The 20,375-nt window shown below is 39.3% G+C and overlaps 1 protein-coding gene across 3 annotated transcripts in view; it reads left to right on the top strand.

Annotated features, from left to right (window-relative positions):
- Window positions 1-7,022: 7,022 nt before the first annotated feature.
- Window positions 7,023-20,375, top strand: part of trim62.1 (tripartite motif containing 62, tandem duplicate 1) — a 77,293-nt gene continuing 63,940 nt past the window's right edge. Inside the window, exons 1-2 of one of the 3 annotated variants that reach the window (XM_051930376.1) lie at window positions 7,023-7,423; window positions 7,971-8,568. In XM_051930376.1, the coding sequence (XP_051786336.1) occupies window positions 8,128-8,568 (441 nt within the window). In that variant the 5' untranslated portion in view covers window positions 7,023-7,423; window positions 7,971-8,127. Of the gene's footprint in view, window positions 7,424-7,967; window positions 8,569-20,375 lie in introns of all 3 variants that reach the window. The other 2 variants (XM_028807700.2, XM_028807699.2) reach the window with 2 other exon arrangements.

A 20,375-nucleotide genomic window follows, 5' to 3' on the forward strand; every position in this document is an offset into this window, starting at 1 on the left:
ATAGAGCCAAGAAGCTCCAATAGTGTCTCATTTGTCCAAAGGACATTCTCACAGAAGCATTGTGGCTTGTCAATACCCATTGTGACAAATTTTTTTAGGCATTTTTATGCTTTTCATTCAACAGTGGAGTCTTCCTGGGTCTTCTTCCGTTGAGCCCACTGTCACTCAAAAAACAAAGGATGATGCAATCAGACACTGATGGACCTTGACCTTGGAGTTCAGAGGGTATCTCTTTGGAAGTTGTCCGTGGCTGTTTGTCTCACTATCTTTCTGCCCATTCTGGGGCCGATTTTCCTCTTGCTGCTGTGTGCAGGGAGGGTGGCTACAGTTCCATGGACCTTAAACGTTATAATAATATTTGCACCTGTTGTCACAAGAACATCAAGCTGCTTGAAGATAGTCTTACAGCTTTTCCCTTTGACATGTTTGTCTATAATTTTCTTTCTGATCTCCTCAAACAACTCCCTCCTTTCCTTCCTCTGGTCCATATTCAGTGTGGGATACACAATGATACCAAACAGCAGAGCAATTACTTCTCTCCATTTAGATATGCTAAATGATTACACGATTGGAGAAATGGTGTGATATTAATGAAAGAAAACAGCTGGTTTGAAAAATCACTCTAATCCAATTATTTATGGTCTTTTCAAGGGGTACCAACAAATGTGTCCAGGCCATTTTAGAAAGTCTTTGTACAATAAGCGATATTTGATCTCTTTTCACACTTGCTTTGCTTTTACTCAATGACACATCAAAGGCATGCAGGTATACACTGAACAATTGTTTTTTATTTCATAACTTTTCAGAAGGCACGCATCACTTTTTCAATGAGCTGTAAGGGGACCAACAAATTTGTCCGCAATCATGTCCTTGGTTGACTGACTTAGTGACAAGAAATTCTTGGCTATTTGCAGGCAACTTAAGTAATAAGGAGCACAAAAATCCAATGTCACTGAAAAGTTAATGCAGTTATGAAAAGTAAGACAAAAACATGATGATGCTTCATAATTAACAGAAAGAGCAGACTCTATGCCAGTCTACAGCTGTTGATGAATAGTGCAGATGGTAGCATGTAACCAGGTGGCAAATACTTACTTGGTAGCAAATAAGTGGCATTGTAGTTCAGCTTCCACCTGTATCTATTTTAATTTTGATCTTTTGCATGTTTGATACACTGTGGCGGACGGCTGGGGCTCCTGTCTAGTTGGGATGCCTGGAGGATGGGCGGACTGGGGGAGGCACAATACCATCCCCCCCCCCCAGGACAACAGAGGGGGCAGCCGCCCTGGTTGGCATCAGGGCCATGGGATCGGGGCTTAGAAGCTCAAACCTGTTAGGGCCCGTGGCCACTGCCAGGGGGCGACAGGATGGTTCCGGAGCCATGGACTGCAGCACTTCCACCACACCAGGAAGTGCTGCCGGAACAGGAGACAGGTACACCTGGAGTGCTTCTGGGTGCCCATGCAGCACTTCTGCAACACCAGGAAGTTCTGCAGGAAGGTCATCAGGGAGCACCTGGAGCAGAACCGGGTAAACTATAAAAGGGGCCGCCTCACTCCATTAAAGGAGCCGGAGTCGGGAGGCAGAGGACAGAGCTAGTGGGAGAGGAGTATAGGCGGCAGAGAAGATTAGAAGAAGAAAAAGAGAAGGAAGGAAAATAAGGACTGTGAGTATTTTTGGGGATTTGTGCATTATGCGGTGCTGTAAAAAACATTAAAGAAAATTAAACGTGTGTGTTTTTGGGACTTCTGTGTGTCCTGTGTCTGTCTGTAGTTGGGCTGATCTCCACAACACAAAAACATATGCAAAAAAAAATTTAAATCAAAAATGAATTGTTGACTACTATAAAAATTTACCCTTATAATAGAAGAAATATTACCCCACATATAAAATTTAGGATATTCACACCATTCAATTTTTAATTAAAACTAGGGGGCTTTGCCCCCTGCTCGCTTCGCTCGCCAACCCCTGGCCTTTGCTACGTGCCAGTGTCTCTGCCACTCGGTTGAAGGGGGCTGAAAGCACCTGCTCCTCCAAGAACCCCCTCTTAAACGGTTATACAATGGGAAACAAATAGTTTTTTTTAACCTCCTCTCAGCTGCTGGCTTGCTGCTGCTGCCGCCGTGCCAAGTGATCTACATCTCGCCCAGTGCTTCAGACATTTAACAGTAGCTGTCCTTTTGTCTCACTGCCTTGTCTCTCTTCTCCCCCAGACATCCTCTGCTCCTGTTGGGGGTCCCGCTCCGGAGGTGTGGCCCTATGAAGAGGAAGATTTTCAATTCTTTTAATTGAGAGACAGAACTGTCCCCTCCGACTACACACGGAGCTCAATTCACTCCTGAAAGACACTTATATTTGTTTGAAGTGTTTGAATAATGTTTCTGTCTCTAAAATCTCGTGTATCTGTGCAACTCTGTGACCCAGGCGTGACAGTGTTGGATTTCACTTTCACCAAACAACAAATCTTTTAATTCTCACGAATACACCTCTTCATTGGGAAGAAGCACTATTTTTCCCTGATGGCAACACGAATTAGACGATCTACAAGTCTCCAACTTAAAGTTTAAATCTGAACAATATATTCGATCTCTTTTCGCTTTTCCGTTATTTCACCGAGTAATAATTTCCGTTTGTTTGTACTAATGCAATCTTTACTATCATTTTATGGAGACTTTCGAATTTTAGTACTTTCATTAACTCTAACCTACTGTCCATGTGTATCGTGCCAACGTTTTTGAATTCTTTACGACGTTCTACTTTGTCATCTACTCTTCGTCTTTTATTTCCAGCCCCGGGTATGGTTAAATCTCTTGGCACAAAGTCTCGTCTCGCAGGACGTACAAGTATCTCCCTGAGAAAGTCACGTCTCTTCTCTCTTCCCAAGATTCTTTGATTATAATAGAGAGATATTAATTTACCTGCAATCATTTTATTGTCTGAAACCCTTTGATTTTTTTTCAATCGTCTGTTGTCCTCTTGTATATTCTGTAATGTACACTTTTTAAATTACTAAGGTCCCTTAAGAAATGAGAACCATCTCTGGTCTGTTTATCCTGCATTGTTCTTTATTAGTTCACATGTCTGACTTGCTCCTGCACAGTTATCTTCCTGGGAGTTTGAAATAATCATTCCAAGTCATAAGTGCATCATTGATATTCTGTACATTTCTTTGTTCTTATATGTATGATAACTGTGTTAGCCAAATTCACAAGAAATGAGAAATGGCCTTAATTACTAATATGTATTAGTAGAGCAAGAGAGAGTGTCATTAAAAAGAGGGTTTGGATTTCAGTTTTTAATATATTAGTATATCTGAAACATGTACTGTAGCAACAATTACAGAGGTTGGTGATAAGCATTAATGGCAACAAGCCGGTACTCGTGTTACATGATCCTCCTTACTCCTTAATGCCACATGCGTCACAAGTCAAATCATCCTGAAACTTGGGTCAAGCCATGCTTCTGCTAACAGAGATTTAAATGATAGTCTCTTGAAGACCTGTTCGATTTTGATATTCCTCATATTTTCTAAAGAGAAAAATAATTTTTCCATGATTCCATATAAATACAGTGTGAACTAAATGTGGGTTCTGTGAAGCTCAGAACAAGTCCCAAACCCTGTTCTGTTAAGGTATGATGTTGCATAGTAAAAATAAAGAAACTAAAATAATTAACATCCTAGAAATGTTTTTACTAGATCTAAAATGTTTGAAAGAATAAATGTAGCCTAAGATTTGAGCCAAAGTCTGCAAACAAGAGGACAGGCTGATCTTTTACCCAATACAAAATTTAGCCCTAAAATCTAGCTCAAAGTTTGTTGCGAAAGTTCTGAAAACAGAGAATCAACATTCATTTCAGGTTTAATCTGCAATCACAGATGAAGAGGAAGTCAACTCACTGGTCCTTATATGGTTGCACTGATGAAGTCTCAGTCTTACATTGCGGACCATCCGAGCATAGAAACATTGTAGTTACAATATGGTGGCAGCCATAAGAAAAGACAGTATGGAATAGGAGTTAAGGTTATGCCCTTTAAACCTTGAGGCTGTGGGTTCAAAGCTAGTCTGTGTTACAACTAAAAAATCAAAAGGAAAAGTAGTCAATTGTATCTCTGATGTTGTAAGTTGCCTTGGATAAAGATGTCTGCCAAGTAATTCATACATAATAAAACAAAATGCAGTTGTGGTAAAACAAGTAAGTATTTGAACTATTTCAAACAAATTTGTATTGCCAGAATGAATGTGGACTTTGAATTCAATTCTATATGTTTCAAACCCCCCAAATGGTAAATAAACCTTTAACAAAAAAATTAGACCATAACACTTTTCACTTCAGTGGACAAAACCAACAATAAGACCCAACAATTTGGTCTTTGTTCAGAACATTTAAGAAAGAGAAAAACAATGCGTTTGCTAACCTCAATGTTTCCAGATAATTCTACAGTAGGAAATGGAATGTGTAAAGCAAACTGCAAACCTGTGTGCTTCCCATGAATTGGTGGGCTCATCAATTTTAGGATCTTCAGGCTTCTCCAACCATTGCTCAATGTGGCGGTGTTTCTGAAACTCAAAACAACACCCATTCAAGTTAACTCGTCTAGTGTGTGGGCTGGATTTTGTATTCAGTGAGTGTGGATCTCATCTTTCCGTAAAGTTCTAGTCCTTCCTGGGGTTCTAAATTCAAATAGGTCTTCTTCTGAGTTAGAGTTCGTAAGCAGAAAGGAGGAAAAAGCAAAGTGCTCAAAGCAATGTTTCCTAGAACTTATGTTGTTTTGCAAACTTGTTTCTAAAATAAATGGCCATCAATGGCTCTGCCCCCTTTAACTTACAGAAATTATGAATTCAAAAGTTTATACCAGGGGTGTCCAACTCTGGTCCTGGTGGGCCGCAGTGGCTGCAGGTTTTCATTCTAACCCTTTTCCTAATCAGCGAGCAGTTTCACTGCTAATTAATTCCTCTTCCCTTCATTTTAATAGCCCTGTTTTTAAGGATTCATTCCTCTGAATTGATTCGTTTCTTCATTAAATGGCATCCAAACAGAAATTAGACGTGAAATAAGCCAACAGATGACCAGCTAAATTGGAACGTCAAACTCCAGCCAATTTCACTCCAACCAGTTTCTTAATGAGAAGCCAATTCTTGCTGTTACTTAAAGCTGTTATTGAATATCATGACTTGTTGCTGCTCTCATTCTGTCACAGCAGACTGTTGATTTTCTGTTTTTTTCTAAGACCACCGTCAAGATGTTTTGGTGACCTGAGCTGACTAACATGACCGAGACCTTCACCCTTCTTTATTTTCAGATTAACTAGTCATGTGGCGGCTTGTTTTGTGTCTCATTATTGTTTGGCAGCTCATTAAGGAAAAAAGAAACAACTAAGGGGTCTGAGTCACATCACTTAAAACTAAGCAAAACAAGTTAATTGGCATGCAAAAATGGCTCACTAATTAAGAAGATGGTTAGAATGAAAACCTGCAGCCACTGCAGCCCACCAGGACTGGAGCTGGATACCCCTGGTGTACACTGTGAGCACAAGGTATAGGTTTTCTTAGAACTCCCAAAAGAAATAAGCATTGTAGATTGGTTAGTGCCTTTAGCTGCAGGGATTCAAAAGGCTGCTAGTGTATGGGATGGCACACTAGATTAAACTTTTACAACCAGATTGAGATGTCAGCTGTTCATAGTGAAAAAACATGTTTTGATTATCTGCATAAAGTAAAAGTGTACCAGTCATTGGGACTGGCTATTACGAATCCCTATTCATATCCTTCTATATCACTTTGTATCACTTCTATCTTGAACAAGGTGCACCACCAAGCCTTCAAATGAGATTCCAGAATGGTTGAGAATTACATCAACAGTGACAAAAACAGCTCAAAACCATCATTTAAAAGTCACAGTTATGAACATTCATGTGAAGTTTAATAATGAGCAGTCATACAGTACATGAAAGACGTGGTCAAGTGTGAAGCTGAGAGACAAAATCTGGCTATTTGATCCTCGCAAAATCATAGGTTTACTGGGTCAATATTGTCACATGTACAGAGTATAGTGAAATTCTTACTTGCATGTGGCAAACCACATGCAACCTGTTGCCACTGTTGCCACACACCATGATCAATTAGATTACTTCCTTACCTTGAAACTTCTGTGCTCTGTTAACAATAGCTTTACTAGAACAAGTGGGCCAATGCATCTGCCTGTTCTTTGGGATGTGGGAAACAGCAAAAATTAAAATGAATTAATTCCTTGCAAAATGCAATAGTTGCTAGGAACTTAAAAGCCAAAACTTTCAGTCAATAAAGGGTTTATATTTTCCAAAACAGACACTCATGGTAGTTTTCCATTTTCCTGTAAGTTCTTTTATGGGTTAATTTGAGTGTCTGTGCTAAATGGTATTTTTGTGCAGGGTTATGTGTCAGTTGTTTTAATAAAAAATGTACATATAAATAAATAATACTGCTTTTAGCTAATGCTCATGTCTGTTTTCAACCTCATTCAGGCCCGCAGATGCTGTATATACACATCAAAAGATAAAAGTTAGCCCGGTACAGCACAAAGTCCGTAGTCGTTCATAACAAAGCATGTCTCGAGACAACGTCTCCTGCCACCATCACCCATTCTGTTGTAAGATCCCAGTCGCTCGTGACATCTGTTAACTTAGAATCAGCTGTTTCTTTTGGTTCAGGATAAGCAAAACCTCGGAAAGCGGCCCGCATGCAGAACAATAAAGAAGCTCGGGATATTCCACTTCAGCAAAGGAGGGGAACGGTTTATATTTATATTGAGGAAATATTTAATTTGACATTGGCTGCATATAAAAATATTACCCTGTTATAACTTTAATTTTATATTTAATAAATATTGCATATGCAATTTATGAGAATGTTTACAATGAAAAGAGATAAATAAATATTTAAGCCCCCCCCCCTTAGTGCATGTGCAGGTAGCCCGTTGGTTTGCTCCGTCCGCTAGGCTCTGCTCCTTCCTGATATCTGTTAAGAAGAGTAGAGAAAAGCCAAGCAAAATGACACCTTTTATTGGCTAACTAGAAAGATTACAATATGCAAGCTTTCGAGGCAACTCAGGCCCCTTCTTCAGGCAAGATGTTAAGAAGAGTGAATGAGGTGCAGGCGACCAATGTAATGTTGGCGTTCTGGAGTCTTTTTTAAAAATAATTCTAGAACATTTGGTGGACTGAAAAATCAGAGATGCATTGGCAGTAAGAAGTCACTAAGACAGACGCTTCAAGTATTGCCTGGAAACCCACGGAGCCACGGCGACGGGCTGCCAATTGCTTGTATTCTCTGTTCTGTGGGCGACTGCTGCTGACAAACCAGAGGTCGTAGCCTCTCTTCGCCTCAACAACCCACAAGTGACGGAGAAGAAAGACACCGTGGGTCGAACCCCAGGGACTGGACGAGTAAGTTTACTTTCGAAAAGCGAGCCGACCGAACTGGTTCGGCCCGTGTTGTGTCGCGCTGCTAGAAGTAAGGGAGAGTTCAGGGAAATAATTGAACCTTTCAGTGTTTTAAGGCTTGGGAGTTTAGACATCTGGTGGTTCGAATGCTTTTGTTGTAAGGCGAGATAGCTTTCTGTGAATGACATAAGGTATACATATTTACGTACAGTAAAAGAAGCGAAGTTCAGTGATAGACGAGCTGCTTCTTCTCTGGTTCAGAAGTTAAGTTCGGTGAGGAAACCAGCTGTGAATTGCATTCTTCCTCAACGAAAGGATTGGAAACCTAAGTGGCAATGAAAGCAGCTAGTGCAAACCGTGTCGGGTCGTGAGAAAGAGTTTAAACTGTGAAGTCCTACCTGTAGTGATAGCAGATTCCAAGAGCTCCGAAACTGTTTATTTATATAGTGCATTAGAAAATAAAGCTTAATCTTTTGGTTAGGGACAGCAGAGGTTTCTTTGTAATTAGCTGCTCCTTTATGTCTGAATTTATTATTTTGCTTCCAAGCAGAGCAGTGTGACATCCTGCAAACGTAGACCCTGGACTTTATTTCTTTGAAAAGGTTTGCTTTCCTGCATCGATCCTGACCCTGTGATATGATATTTACTTTGCTTATTTGGGAATGACAACTCTGGAGGTGTCAAACCAACCCTCTTGATAACTCTGGATGCTACGTACTTGGTCGAGACAGCCTTTTTCAATGGCGTGCAGTCTAAAGGATGAGTTGCTTTGCTCCATCTGTCTGAGCATTTATCAGGACCCGGTGAGTTTTGGCTGCGAGCACTATTTCTGTCGAAAGTGCATCACGGAGCACTGGAGCAGGCAAGAGCCCCATGGGGCCCGAGACTGCCCTGAATGCCGCAGGACTTTTGCTGACCCGCTACTCTCGCCAAGTCTCAAACTGTCAAACATTGTTGAACGATATTCTGCCTTCCCGCTGGATGCCATTCTTAATGCTCAGAGGACCACATACCCTTGCAAGGACCATGAGAAGGTGAAGCTCTTCTGCCTGAGTGATAAGAGTTTAGTCTGCTTTTTCTGTGATGAGCCCGCCCTACATGAACAGCACCAGGTGACCAGCATTGACGAGGCCTTCGACGAGATTCAGGTAAGATACCCGATACTGTATGAATGGGATTTCAAGTCGATCAAGTTTATTGTAAAGTGTAGATAGTACAGTGGATGTCATTTTGACTTCCTAAAACTACATCCTGTCTTTAAGGGCAAAGTTGGATACTTCTGGGTATGTCTGACTCTCTCCACTATGCTTACTCCTGATTTTTTTTTTATTTTTTTTTATATAATTATGCTTGCTTTATAATGTTAGTTAAAGTGAAGAAAAGAAGCCCCTGACATGGCTCTTGCTTCTGCCTTGTCTCTTCCGGAGTTACTTTACCACAGGCTTGTACATTCAGTTTAGTAAAGTTAACACAAAGCTTTCTTTGTGTGTTTTAATTTTTTTTTTTTTTTTCCATTCAGTACTGCTTTGCACTTTGAAATTTTTCGACACAAGTAAATCAAATTGATTTTGGTATTGTGACTTAATGTCTGTCTTGAAAGGGCTTTGTCTATCTGGTACAACTGTTACAAAAACAAACATGGACTAAATTTAAAGCAAATCCTGCAGCTGGTTCAAGCCCTGAAACGTCATTATAGTGGTGTTGATGGCAGAGATAATATGAACTCTCCACTGATAATTTTGAAGAAAACATTTTTTTTCAAGAATAAGTGTTTTGGCTATCTGATTACTGCTGTTGCTGTTGTGACACCTTTTTTCTCCCCCTTCTCATTTCAAGAGTTCACTCTGAAGTTCAGGGAGATCCTGGTTTGGAATCCAGTTTGACAGCTAGCTTTCTACTTAACTATCAGCAAGTTACTTGTCCCCTCTGCAGTTTTAGTTATAGCTCATCCATCTACACGCAAACCTTGCCATTTTGTTTGTGTATGAATATGTGTGAACATATCAACATAGTTAAGAGTACTCCACCAAAAAAGGTTTTGTTAATGTTATAGTTTGTAGTGATGGCAAAGAAATTTATCATGTTTTCATGAAGAATGAAAATAACATTAGAACAGAAGACTGTGGTGACCAATGTTGGACAACAACAAACATTATCAAAACTTCATCAAAAAAAAAATCTTGTTACTCGCATTATGAAATCCACCTGTCAAGTCATTTGCTTACATCTCAAACACATGTGTTTTTACTAAAACATTGTTAAATAAGTTACTTCCAGAAAAATTATTCCTGTGAATTAAAACAGAACATGCACAGATGTACATGGACATTTGAATTGAAGACCTTCAAAGTATGGTGTTAGAATAGTCAACTCTGGTGATCATCATAAAATTTGTTATCTTAATTCTGCATGAAGTCATGAGATTGAAAATTTCTTTGCCACATACTACAAACTACATGGAGTTAGCAATATGTTAAAAAATATATAGTTTTTGAATGTAATATTCCTTTAAGGAGATACTAGGAATGGCAGGGAAAGAGATTATCGCTAATGTGCGGGGTGGATTCTTTAAAGTAGGTTTCCTTTAGAAGCCCTGCCTTGCCTGTCTATTGTTGTGTTGACCTTGAGATGGTTCCCATTGTAGGGATAAATACACTAGGCTCCAGTAACATTTGGTTTTGAGTATGTTTTCTGGATTGGTTCTCTCTGTGGGGTCATCTTCGCTTTTAAAGAAATTGTTTGTGTCAGAGCAGCGATGGTAGTTGTACTTCTTGTCTGTTGCAGTGATTTGATGGTTGGGGGTTACCAGGTTATTCATTTTGAGGACTGTTCTATCAGAAAGTGATGATTTGTTTTTTAAATGAGAACACGCCTGACTGTGATCGAGACACAGATGTGTCAGGACTGATGAGTTTTTTTTCTGTATCCCTAATGCACCACCAAAGAGAGGAGGGTGGTGAAGCTTGGCTAATTAATTCAAGTTGTCAGCTCGGAATAGTAAAGCCCTAGCAGGATCTTGTCCTACTTGAACAGCCTCCTGCATATAGAGGTGTGTGTTTTTTTTTTTTTTTTTTTTTCCCTTTCTCTGAAAATGAGGGTGAAACTGCTTTGTGAGTCACAGTCCTTCTTAAGACCCCTTGCATGTATTTCTAAGTGTCTGATACTGCTCGCCTGATGTCTGTTGGCACTGTGGATTGTCTTCCATTGTAACTTGATTAAAATCCCAAGTAAGCAGGCATGTCTTTGTTCACTGTGAATTAGACTGAAGGACATGTCCTTCCCATTAGTTTCAAAAAGCAAAGTCGTAACGTTTTATAACCGTTTTAATATGCAGATTCCACAGAGAGTGTCCAGGCTGGGATATGAACCCAGGACTCTTGAGCTGTGAGTCAGCAGCCTCAACCACCATGCTGCCTATGGTCACCCTAAATGCAGTTGTATTATTGTGCATTGTGGAATGCCAAGGCAGGGGCCAAATTGACTCACCTTACCTTGATTTACTTTGACTTGCCTCTTCCTGATGACAGTGTGTTCTGAACCTTTATTTTTATCAGAGATCTGCATAGAATGAAGTTTTGTTTTCCACTCCTGTTTTGGCAGGTAACCTTAGCTACAGTCCCTCATTGCTTTAAGAAGAAAAAAAAAGTATTCAGCCCTCAGCAATGTTTTCATTTTGTTTCTTAAGCTTTGAATATGAAAATAGATTAATTTACTTTTTTTCTCCAGTCATCCCCAAAAGGTTTGCACTCCATATCAAATTTAAATACAGTAATCCCTCCTCCATCGCGTGGGTTGCGTTCCAGAGCCACCCGCGAAATAAGAAAATCCGCGAAGTAGAAACCATATGTTTATATGGTTATTTTTATATTGTCATGCTTGGGTCACAGATTTGCGCAGAAACACAGGAGGTTGTAGAGAGACAGGAACGTTATTCAAACACTGCAAACAAACATTTGTCTCTTTTTCAAAAGTTTAAACTGTGCTCCATGACAAGACAGAGATGACAGTTCTGTCTCACAATTAAAAGAATGCAAACATATCTTCCTCTTCAAAGGAGTGCGTGTCAGGAGCACAGAATGTCACATAGATAGAGAAAACAATCTCTAGCAAACAAATCAATAGGGCTGTTTGGCTTTTAAGTATGCGAAGCACCGCGGCACAAAGCTGTTGAAGGCGGCAGCTCACACCCCCTCCGTCAGGAGGAGAGAGAGAGAGAGAGAGAGACACAGAGTTTGTTTTTCAGTCAAAAATCAATACGTGCCCTTCGAGCTTTTAAGTATGCGAAGCACCACGCAGCATGTCGTTTCAGGAAGCAGCTGCGCAAAAGATAGCAACGTGAAGATAATCTTTCAGCATTTTTAGACGAGCGTCCGTATCGTCTAGGTGTGCGAACAGCCCCCCTGCTCAATCCCCATAAGTCAGGATCACAGAAAGTCAGCGCAAGAGAGAGAGAAAAGTAAGCAATCTAGCTTCTCAGCCATCTGCCAATAGCGTCCCTTGTATGAAATCAACTGGGCAAACCAACTGAGGAAGCATGTACCAGAAATTAAAAGACCCATTGTCCGCAGAAATCCGCGAACCAGCAAAAAATCCGCGATATATATTTAAATATGCTTACATATAAAATCCGCGATGGAGTGAAGCCGCGAAAGGCGAAGCGCGATATAGCGAGGGATCACTGTAGATGAAATATCAAAACATTCAACTCTACACACAAAGTACTATACCGTACAAGTTTTTCTAAGCCCACTTAAGCTTGTTCACTCCCTTTCAAATTATGAGCCTTAGTTTGGTTCATCTCTCAGTAAGTCACCTAGTTAGGAGGTAGTGTCTCACCTACCTTTAATGAATCTGTGTGGCAAAATCTATTCTCCTGTCTCTAAATTTCCACAGCTTGGTAGTAAACTTTAAAATGAAGACAAAAGAGCTCTCTAATTATTCTAAATTGGCCCTAGTGTGTGCTTGGTGTGTGGATGTGTTTGTGTGTGTCCTGCGATGGGTTGGCACCCTGCCCTGGATTGGTTCCTGCCTTGTGCCCTGTGTTGGCTGGGATTGGCTCCAGTAGACCCCCGTGACCCTGTGTTCGGATTCAGCAGGTTGGAAAATGGATGGATGGATGAGCTCTCTAATTAGGTTGTATATCTGGGTAAAGACACGTACGAGTACAATGCTTTCAGAAAGTAATTGCCCTGCACTGACTATTTCTTGTTTTGCTGTTGTGCAAAATTACTTTAAATGGGTTTTTATTTTTTGTAGTTGTCTAGAAGTAATTCTCTGTAGTGTTAAAATGAAATTAAATATATGGTCTTCAGCATTCTATTAAAAATAATCTAAAATTACTTAATTGATATCTACTCACCCCTTTTGTTGTAACAACATAAAATGGGTGAGTGTATGTTTAGAGACTACACTAATTATGTTAACAAGGTACATCTGTACTCATTTTGACTCCTCATGTTCAGTTGTATGATGGTATAATTATTATTGACTTGAAGTTTCAAAACTGAAGCCGCAATCGGATCAGTCTTCTTGTCCTACAACCAGGAAGCTGCCCATGAAACTTCCAGATGATGTTATAGGCAGGAAAAAAGTAAGCTGGAGTTATAAAATATTAGTAAAGTGGCGAGCCATTGTAACAAAATAAAAGTACCACTAAATATACACTAAGTTCAGACCATCCTACCAAATTGAGCAGCTGGAGAAAACAGGCAGTTTTCAAAGAACTCCTCAAGAGGCCAGCTGTAACCCTGATGCAGTTGCATACAGCTCTTTGGATGAAATATGAACATTTTTCCAGACATTGATGATCATTTTCGTACTTCATAGATTTGGCCTGTTTGGGGGAGTTGGTAGAATGGAGCTACTAGACCAACATTAAGTTGTACATGGAATTTGCCAGATGTCATGTGACAAAATCTGAAACCTTTTGGAAGAAAATGTTGTGGTCTGATAACACTAAAGTTGTTCTCTTTATCCTGAAAGCAAAACATGATGTTTGGTTTAAACCAAGATGATCTTGCTTTTCAGCAGGTGGAATTGCGAAGCTTGTTGCCATCAAAGACAACATGGGTGTAGACCCATATAGGAAAATCCTTAAGGGCCTCCTGTTTCGCTCAGCCAAAGAGATGCATTTAAGATAAAGGTTAATTTTCCTGTAGGACAATGGCCTGTGTAACACAGCAAAAAGGAAGGGCCCCACCAGAGCCCAGAACTGCCAGTCCTACAGTATAACCTGAAAACTGCTGTTCTTCAATGCTCTCCATTTAATTTAACAAAGTATTGCCTTGGGGATGTGAGTACTTTTATGAATGAGAAATAAGTGGCGTTTTTAGAGAAACAGGTGTTCTTGAATTAAAAATATATTTTCATTAAAAAATGGATTGAATTTATTCTGGTGGTAAAGAGGTAACACACTTTTTCAGTACATTTATGTTTGGAAAGTGTAACCGGAACAAAATGTAAAAAAAACTAAAGGTTGATAGTCGTCAAAAATAAAAGTACAAAACCATTTCAAAGGCATTGGTCAGCCTTTTGAGCTAATGGCAAGCCCTGTACAGAACAGAAGAAAGTACAAAAGTATTGCCATACTGCTAAATTGGGCCCTCTTATATAGTTGGTGGACAACGAGGACAATTCTTGGTATCAGCTGGTCTTGCAGTAGTTTCTGTGTGACTGCGTTACACGTTATTTTCTGCAATTAAAGATGATGATCCTAGTCCTTGGATGTAATACTTTTGTGAGGAATAAAAGGGAGAAGGCTTATTTTAAAAATTCTCATAAAGTTTTTGCAAAACATCACCTAAAGTTTACTGTAAATAAATGGTAAAAAATCTTGTCATCTGATTACATTAAAGGGGAAATGTCTCTCCTAGAATTCTGAGACCTAACCATCCTTCCATTTTCAAAATCATGCATCCATTTAAGTGTAGGTGCATTCCAGCAAAATAACATCATCTCAGTGGTAACGTGACATTACCACCACCAAGCCTTATTAGGATGCATTTCCATAGCAGGGACAGGCACTCCTGTCATCTTTTGAAAGAAAAATTATTGCATTTTAGCAGGACAAGGAGTTGAAGCAAATATGCCAGAGCAACACTGCGCTGACTTAAAATGCAGAGTATAAATATCCTTGGGAGACCCAGTCAGATTCTTTATCATGAGCTGTCAATAATATGGGACAAGGTGTCAAACCTGCTCTCCATTACCATGCCTTTTTTCCAAAGAAGAATGTGTAATTTATTTTTTATGAATATATGCAATTTTTAAAGTAGTATCCCAAAGACTACTGGCTTCCAAAGACTATTTAGCCCTGTGCTGTTGGTAGGGATGAGAAAGTGTTTTTCCTTTTTATTCCAATGCTTTTCTCAAAGAAAAGTACCCATTCGGCTACATCAAAATCGAAGGCCATGCTGTTATAAATTAAAATTGAAGGATTTTTCAAGCCACTGCAAATTAGTTTATATTGTTTTATTGATTAAAAAAATATGCAAATTCTACTTAATGTGTTACTTCTCCATTTGCCCTCAAAACAGCCTTAATTTGTCAGGGTCATATTGTCATATTTGTGGCACAGTGATTGTGACCCCTATTGACTTCAGTGTATTTCATTGTTGCTCCATACTACGAGGTATCTTCAATTCAAACGTCTTTTACATTTCTTCCTACCAGTGTGTAATTAAACTAAGATTTGTAATAGGAGAGTATTCTGCATCAAGATGAGTCAACCTGAATCTATTTAGGACTTTATAACATGGAGTTAGTATCTCAATATTTTAATATCTTACAGAAAAACATGGATTTGTAGATCAGCATGCTGCCCCATGAAGGCATGCCCCTTTTTTAGTAATTACATTTAGGTTTCTTATGACATTCAGATGCTGCTCTTCTTGTATGAAGAAATCTACTGTTTGCCATGGAAACAAACCCCACATGAGTTTTGATTCCTGGCAAGATAGGGAACTGGACTCAAATATTCTTTTCCTTTCTTTGTCAAGAGTGCAGAAAACCAAGATTCATCTGATTAGTTTTTATTTTATTTGAACCACACAGCATTTATACAAAGATTTATTGATAAGAGTGGAACCAATGTTGTTTCTTGACCGCAATGCTATTTCCATGCAAAATATTGTGAGATGTGCTGTCTGATACACCACCCTGGCATGTGTAAAACCTAAGGAGTGTTACTGTTCTGAACCACTTGCTGTTTCCGTTCTGGTGCCTGTTACAATGCAGTGTTAAGCCACTTAAATGTTTAGCCTTACTCATTGTCTCTCGGAATTGCACAGGATTCATCAGTAGCTGTGTGTGAGAGTTAAATCTCTTGTTCTCCACATACGCTGTGCACCCATAAATGTGGATTCCCAGGATTATTGAAAGGTGGTTTAAATGTGACAAATTATTACATATTACAGTAATCCCTCGCTACTTCGCGGTTCAGTTTTCGCGGATTCACGACTTCGCGGATTTTATATGTAAGCATATCTAAATACATAATGCGGATTTTTCGCTGCTTCGCGGGTTTCTGCGGACAATGGGTCTTTTTACTTGCTTCCTCAGTTGGTTTGCCCAGTTGATTTCATACAAGAGATGCTATTGGCGGATGGCTGAGAAGCTACCCAATCAGAGCACGCAGTTAAGTTCCTGTGTGCTGCTGATTGGCTCAGCGACGGAGTGTTGCATTAACCAGGAAGTCTCATCTCACTCATTCATCATTAACGTGCTAATGCTTCAGGGGCCGTGTCCAAGCACCAACAGAAGATGCAAATGATTGCAGAAAAGGTAAAAGTTTTGGATATGTTGAAGGAAGGGAACAGCTACACGCTGCAGGACATCGATTCTTTTTATTTAAAAAGGAGGAAAAGCATATAAGATCTACGGCCGCAGTGTCCTTTAACCAGGGTGCAAAACGAGTTGCAAGTGGACGTGATAAGGCAGTAGTCTGGATGGAATCTGCTTTAGGAATCTTTGCAACAAGGTCGACGACGTCATGACCGCCTACAAGCTGCTACGTGTACTTCACTATACAGTAAGTGTAAACTTATCTACCGATTTCATATTGCTTAGCAGTTGTCCCTGTTTTTAATAGAGTAACTGGTGGGTTGTAAACAATACAGGGAGGGTTTAAAAACGTCCAAATACACGTTAAATAATTAAATAAATATAGTGTCCCTACTTCGCGGAAATTCAGTTATCTCCCGCGATAAGTGAGGGATTACTGTATCTCATAAAGACATTCTACTTTGCCAGATGTTTTTTTTCCTTTTTTTTTTAAAAAAAAATAGGTTTAATATGGAATGAATGAAAGGCTTTATTTTTTACCGATTTACAATAAAATTTGGTTTTAGGTAGTATTAGCCTAAATTTCAAACCTGAAATTTGTCTGTGTGTGTGTGTGTGTTTTTTGGTGGGCTTTCTCTTTCCTTTTCTTCTGGTATTTTGTCTTACTCCTGTCATTTTCTGGAGTGATGCACTTGGCCCCAGTTTGACCCTAAAATTGGACGAAGTTGGTTTATAAAAGGAAAGAATGCACATATGTTTTATGGGGTACTTTTTGTGTGGACCTGCTCCCCTCCCCTTTGAAAATTGTACTGAGCAGCTTGTTGATTTTAGATTAAACTTCCAACAAGAATCTAAGCTACAGCACCCCAGGGATTTAGATCCCTTTTTCTTTTTTTTTTTTTCATTTTGTCACTCACCCAATCCTCTGATACTCCTTTCCATTGTCATGGTGTAAATTCAGCATTTTATATATATGTATATGTGTATATGTGTGTGTATATATATGTATGTATGTATGTGTGTATGTATGTGTGTGTGTGTATTATGTATATATATATGTATATATATATATATAGTATATATATATATATATATATATATATATATATATATATATATATATATAATAAATAAATAAATAAAATTTGTTTCTTAGTGTGGATAGTCCAGCAATAGGCATATCAAACTTCACATTTTTAAGGAAGCTTCTTTCAGCAAACAAAGGGTGTTATACATGCACAGTAGTAGTCTGTTGTGCACATATTTATGTAACTGTCAGTCTGTGTGCTGCTTCCATATATCTGGCATGTGGACCTCCGACGTGACTAGTGATAATAATTGAAGCCATTAGTGTGTCGTATCAAGACAGATGCTCAGGACCCTGAACTACTTTTATGGCCTGTGAAACCCCTTTTGAAGCAAGGACTACCGTTTTTGATTCTTGCAGTTGAACAAATGGTTTTTTCACAGATGGGCCTTGTGTGAGGTGGATTTTATAGACTAGCTTAAATGACAGGAAAACAGATTAGGCAGAAGTGCCCCTTCCCTTCACCTTGATTCGTATATTTATCCTAAGGATTTTCCTGCTCCAGAGATATGCGTCAAGGATGCGTGGGCTTTACAATTAACGGCTTTTCAGGCTGAACCTCTGTATCCTATAAATATGTAGGTAGTGTTGCATACTTTTCTATTTTACTTATTTTGCTTTGCAGCAGGTCTATAAGGTGTTGTGCATTATATCTTACTAGAATTTGTTTTTTCTTTTTATTCTCAAGGTTCTCAGCATGAACTGTACAGACTTGGCTTTACAGTAAGCCTGTCCTTTGCCTAATGAAAAATGGCTGAAACTATTTTTTGAGAAGGTGGCATATTTCAGCAACTTAGTGATACTTAGCAGGCATGCCTAATCTAATACTGCTGTAGTTGCCACTGCAATTATCTTCTGCAACTACTGCATCATTTTACAGTTCTAACTTCCACTTATTAACCCTTAACTATTTGCACCATTTCTCATCTCATAAGTATTTGTGCTGTGTACTTTGTGCACCAGTGTTAAAATGGCAATTTATATACATAGTATTAGGTTGTAATATAAAATATTGCAATAATTTGAAATTGTACATATTTTTAATGTAATTTAATATTGTATTACTGAATATTATTACACAGTCTTTGACTATCTGAAAACAAACCTTATCCACTTCTCCACTGCTCATTCGTCACCGGTCACACTTTCATCCACTGCAGGATTTGCACATGTATCACATTTCATTTCAGTTGTTGAATGTTCTTTGCATACAAAGTCATTGCAAGAAGAACATCTTATTGTTATCATAGATAAGTAAGTACTCGCACATTGTACCAAATACACCATATGGAACTTGCGACAGTGCATCCACTCATAAAACTGGCTGGGGGCACACTGGAGGGAAACCATTGCAACACTGTACTTGTAGTGAATCAAGCTGAGGATAGATTTAGGTTCATGTAAAAGGATGTTGGACAAAAATAACTGAGATTGGTGTACAAAATACAGTAGTTAAGGGTTAATATAGCACAGATCCCTAGCTGCCCCCCTCTTTCCAGTCTGTGAGCCTCCCAGACACATCCTACCCTAGCTGATTAACATGTCGTGTGTCTAGATGACGGGAATTACCAGATTTTCCATCAGGATTGGAATTAAAGGACTTTCTGATTGCCTAGGATTTGTAAATTGTAGCTTATTCTTTTTTCAGGGGAGAGGTAATGATTAAAGAGAGAACGGACACTTTTATTAGCCTCACATCATTGTTTAGTTTGCTGTCCACTTGCCTAGTGTTCTTGGCTCATGTTTAAATGTGGCTACATGAAGTATCAAGGAAGGGATGATACATTGTCTTTAGCCAGGTGTAAAAGCTGACATGTATACACACACACTTGCCTATGCAGTTGTGGAGGTCGGCAGCAGGTGCTCGCCAATGACAAATCAATGCTGTCAAGTAATCGCATCAAGCGGAGCTTCTGCTACTTTGCTTGGGAGGCTGCCAGCACTGTCTCGACTAAATCTCCAGCCCACACGATGTGTGTGTGTGTTCTCTTGAATCTAAGTGCCAGCTGCTCCCACAGTGTTTGACACTCTGGGCTAATTGAGGTCATGATGTAGACACTGAATCCATGAACCTTTGTTGGCATGAAGCTGTAGGTTTTTCTGTGCACACACTTACAATGATGGTTATGGTTCCATCTTTTTATATACTGTGTCTAAGGAGGTATCCCTCATATTCTGTGAACACTAAAATGTGACCCATTGGAACAGACATCCATAATAAGAGATGTGTCCTGCTTTGACTTTGTGTGCCATTGAGCTCTTCCCTTTGCGGCAATTATCTACTTGGCAGGAGCGGAGCAAATAGAACTGCTAGTGGTGTCTGAGGGGAGTGATCAATTTCAGCTCTGCGGCTGCCTATATATCTGCATTTGTCTTCAGGTTGCGCCATCCTGCTTTGTAACATTTCTGATTTCCCCTGTGTGTGGAAACTCATTTGTGCGAGCAGGACTGAAATTTTGGGCCAATGTATTGCTCTGTTGACTAGTTTTCCTGCCAATACACTGCCAGCAGTTTCTATTGAATTGGTTTGTGTGTGGATTGACAATACTGCTGTGTTACCTCAAGTTACAAATCACCCTGATTCACTGCAGTGCTAGTGTGACACTCCTGTTTTTCTGTTTGTAGTCAGTTTGCCCTTTAAGATGGCCCTGAGCTTTACTATAAGGCAAGAGATTAAACCAGGATCAAAGAAGTATTATTTTGGCATTTATTGAATTTTGATGATAACACTGAAAGGCAGTAATTAAGAAACCATTTCTTCTGGTGTTAGAGTTATAAATATGTGTTGCAAAGAAGGAACAGGGTTTTATTTTTTTTTTAAGGATTTCTCCTGGGATATTTTCCTGTAACAGAGATTCAGTATTTAGAAGGGTAGAAGTGAGCCTCAGTTCATGCACCCCCAACAGCCATTTGCACACCAAGTGCATGTGAAGTAGGGCCCAGCTGCCAAACACCATAGCCTCGGAATGCAATGAATCTACTAATAGTAGCATCATTGCAGAGTGAAGAAAAAAGCCCCACATTTCCTTTAAAAATGTAATTTGCTTCCAACTATGCTCACTTTGAAAAAACATCTGAAAGTATCCA

The sequence above is a fragment of the Erpetoichthys calabaricus genome, chromosome 8 (genome assembly GCF_900747795.2).
Source record: "Erpetoichthys calabaricus chromosome 8, fErpCal1.3, whole genome shotgun sequence".
Classification (NCBI taxonomy): domain Eukaryota; kingdom Metazoa; phylum Chordata; class Cladistia; order Polypteriformes; family Polypteridae; genus Erpetoichthys; species Erpetoichthys calabaricus.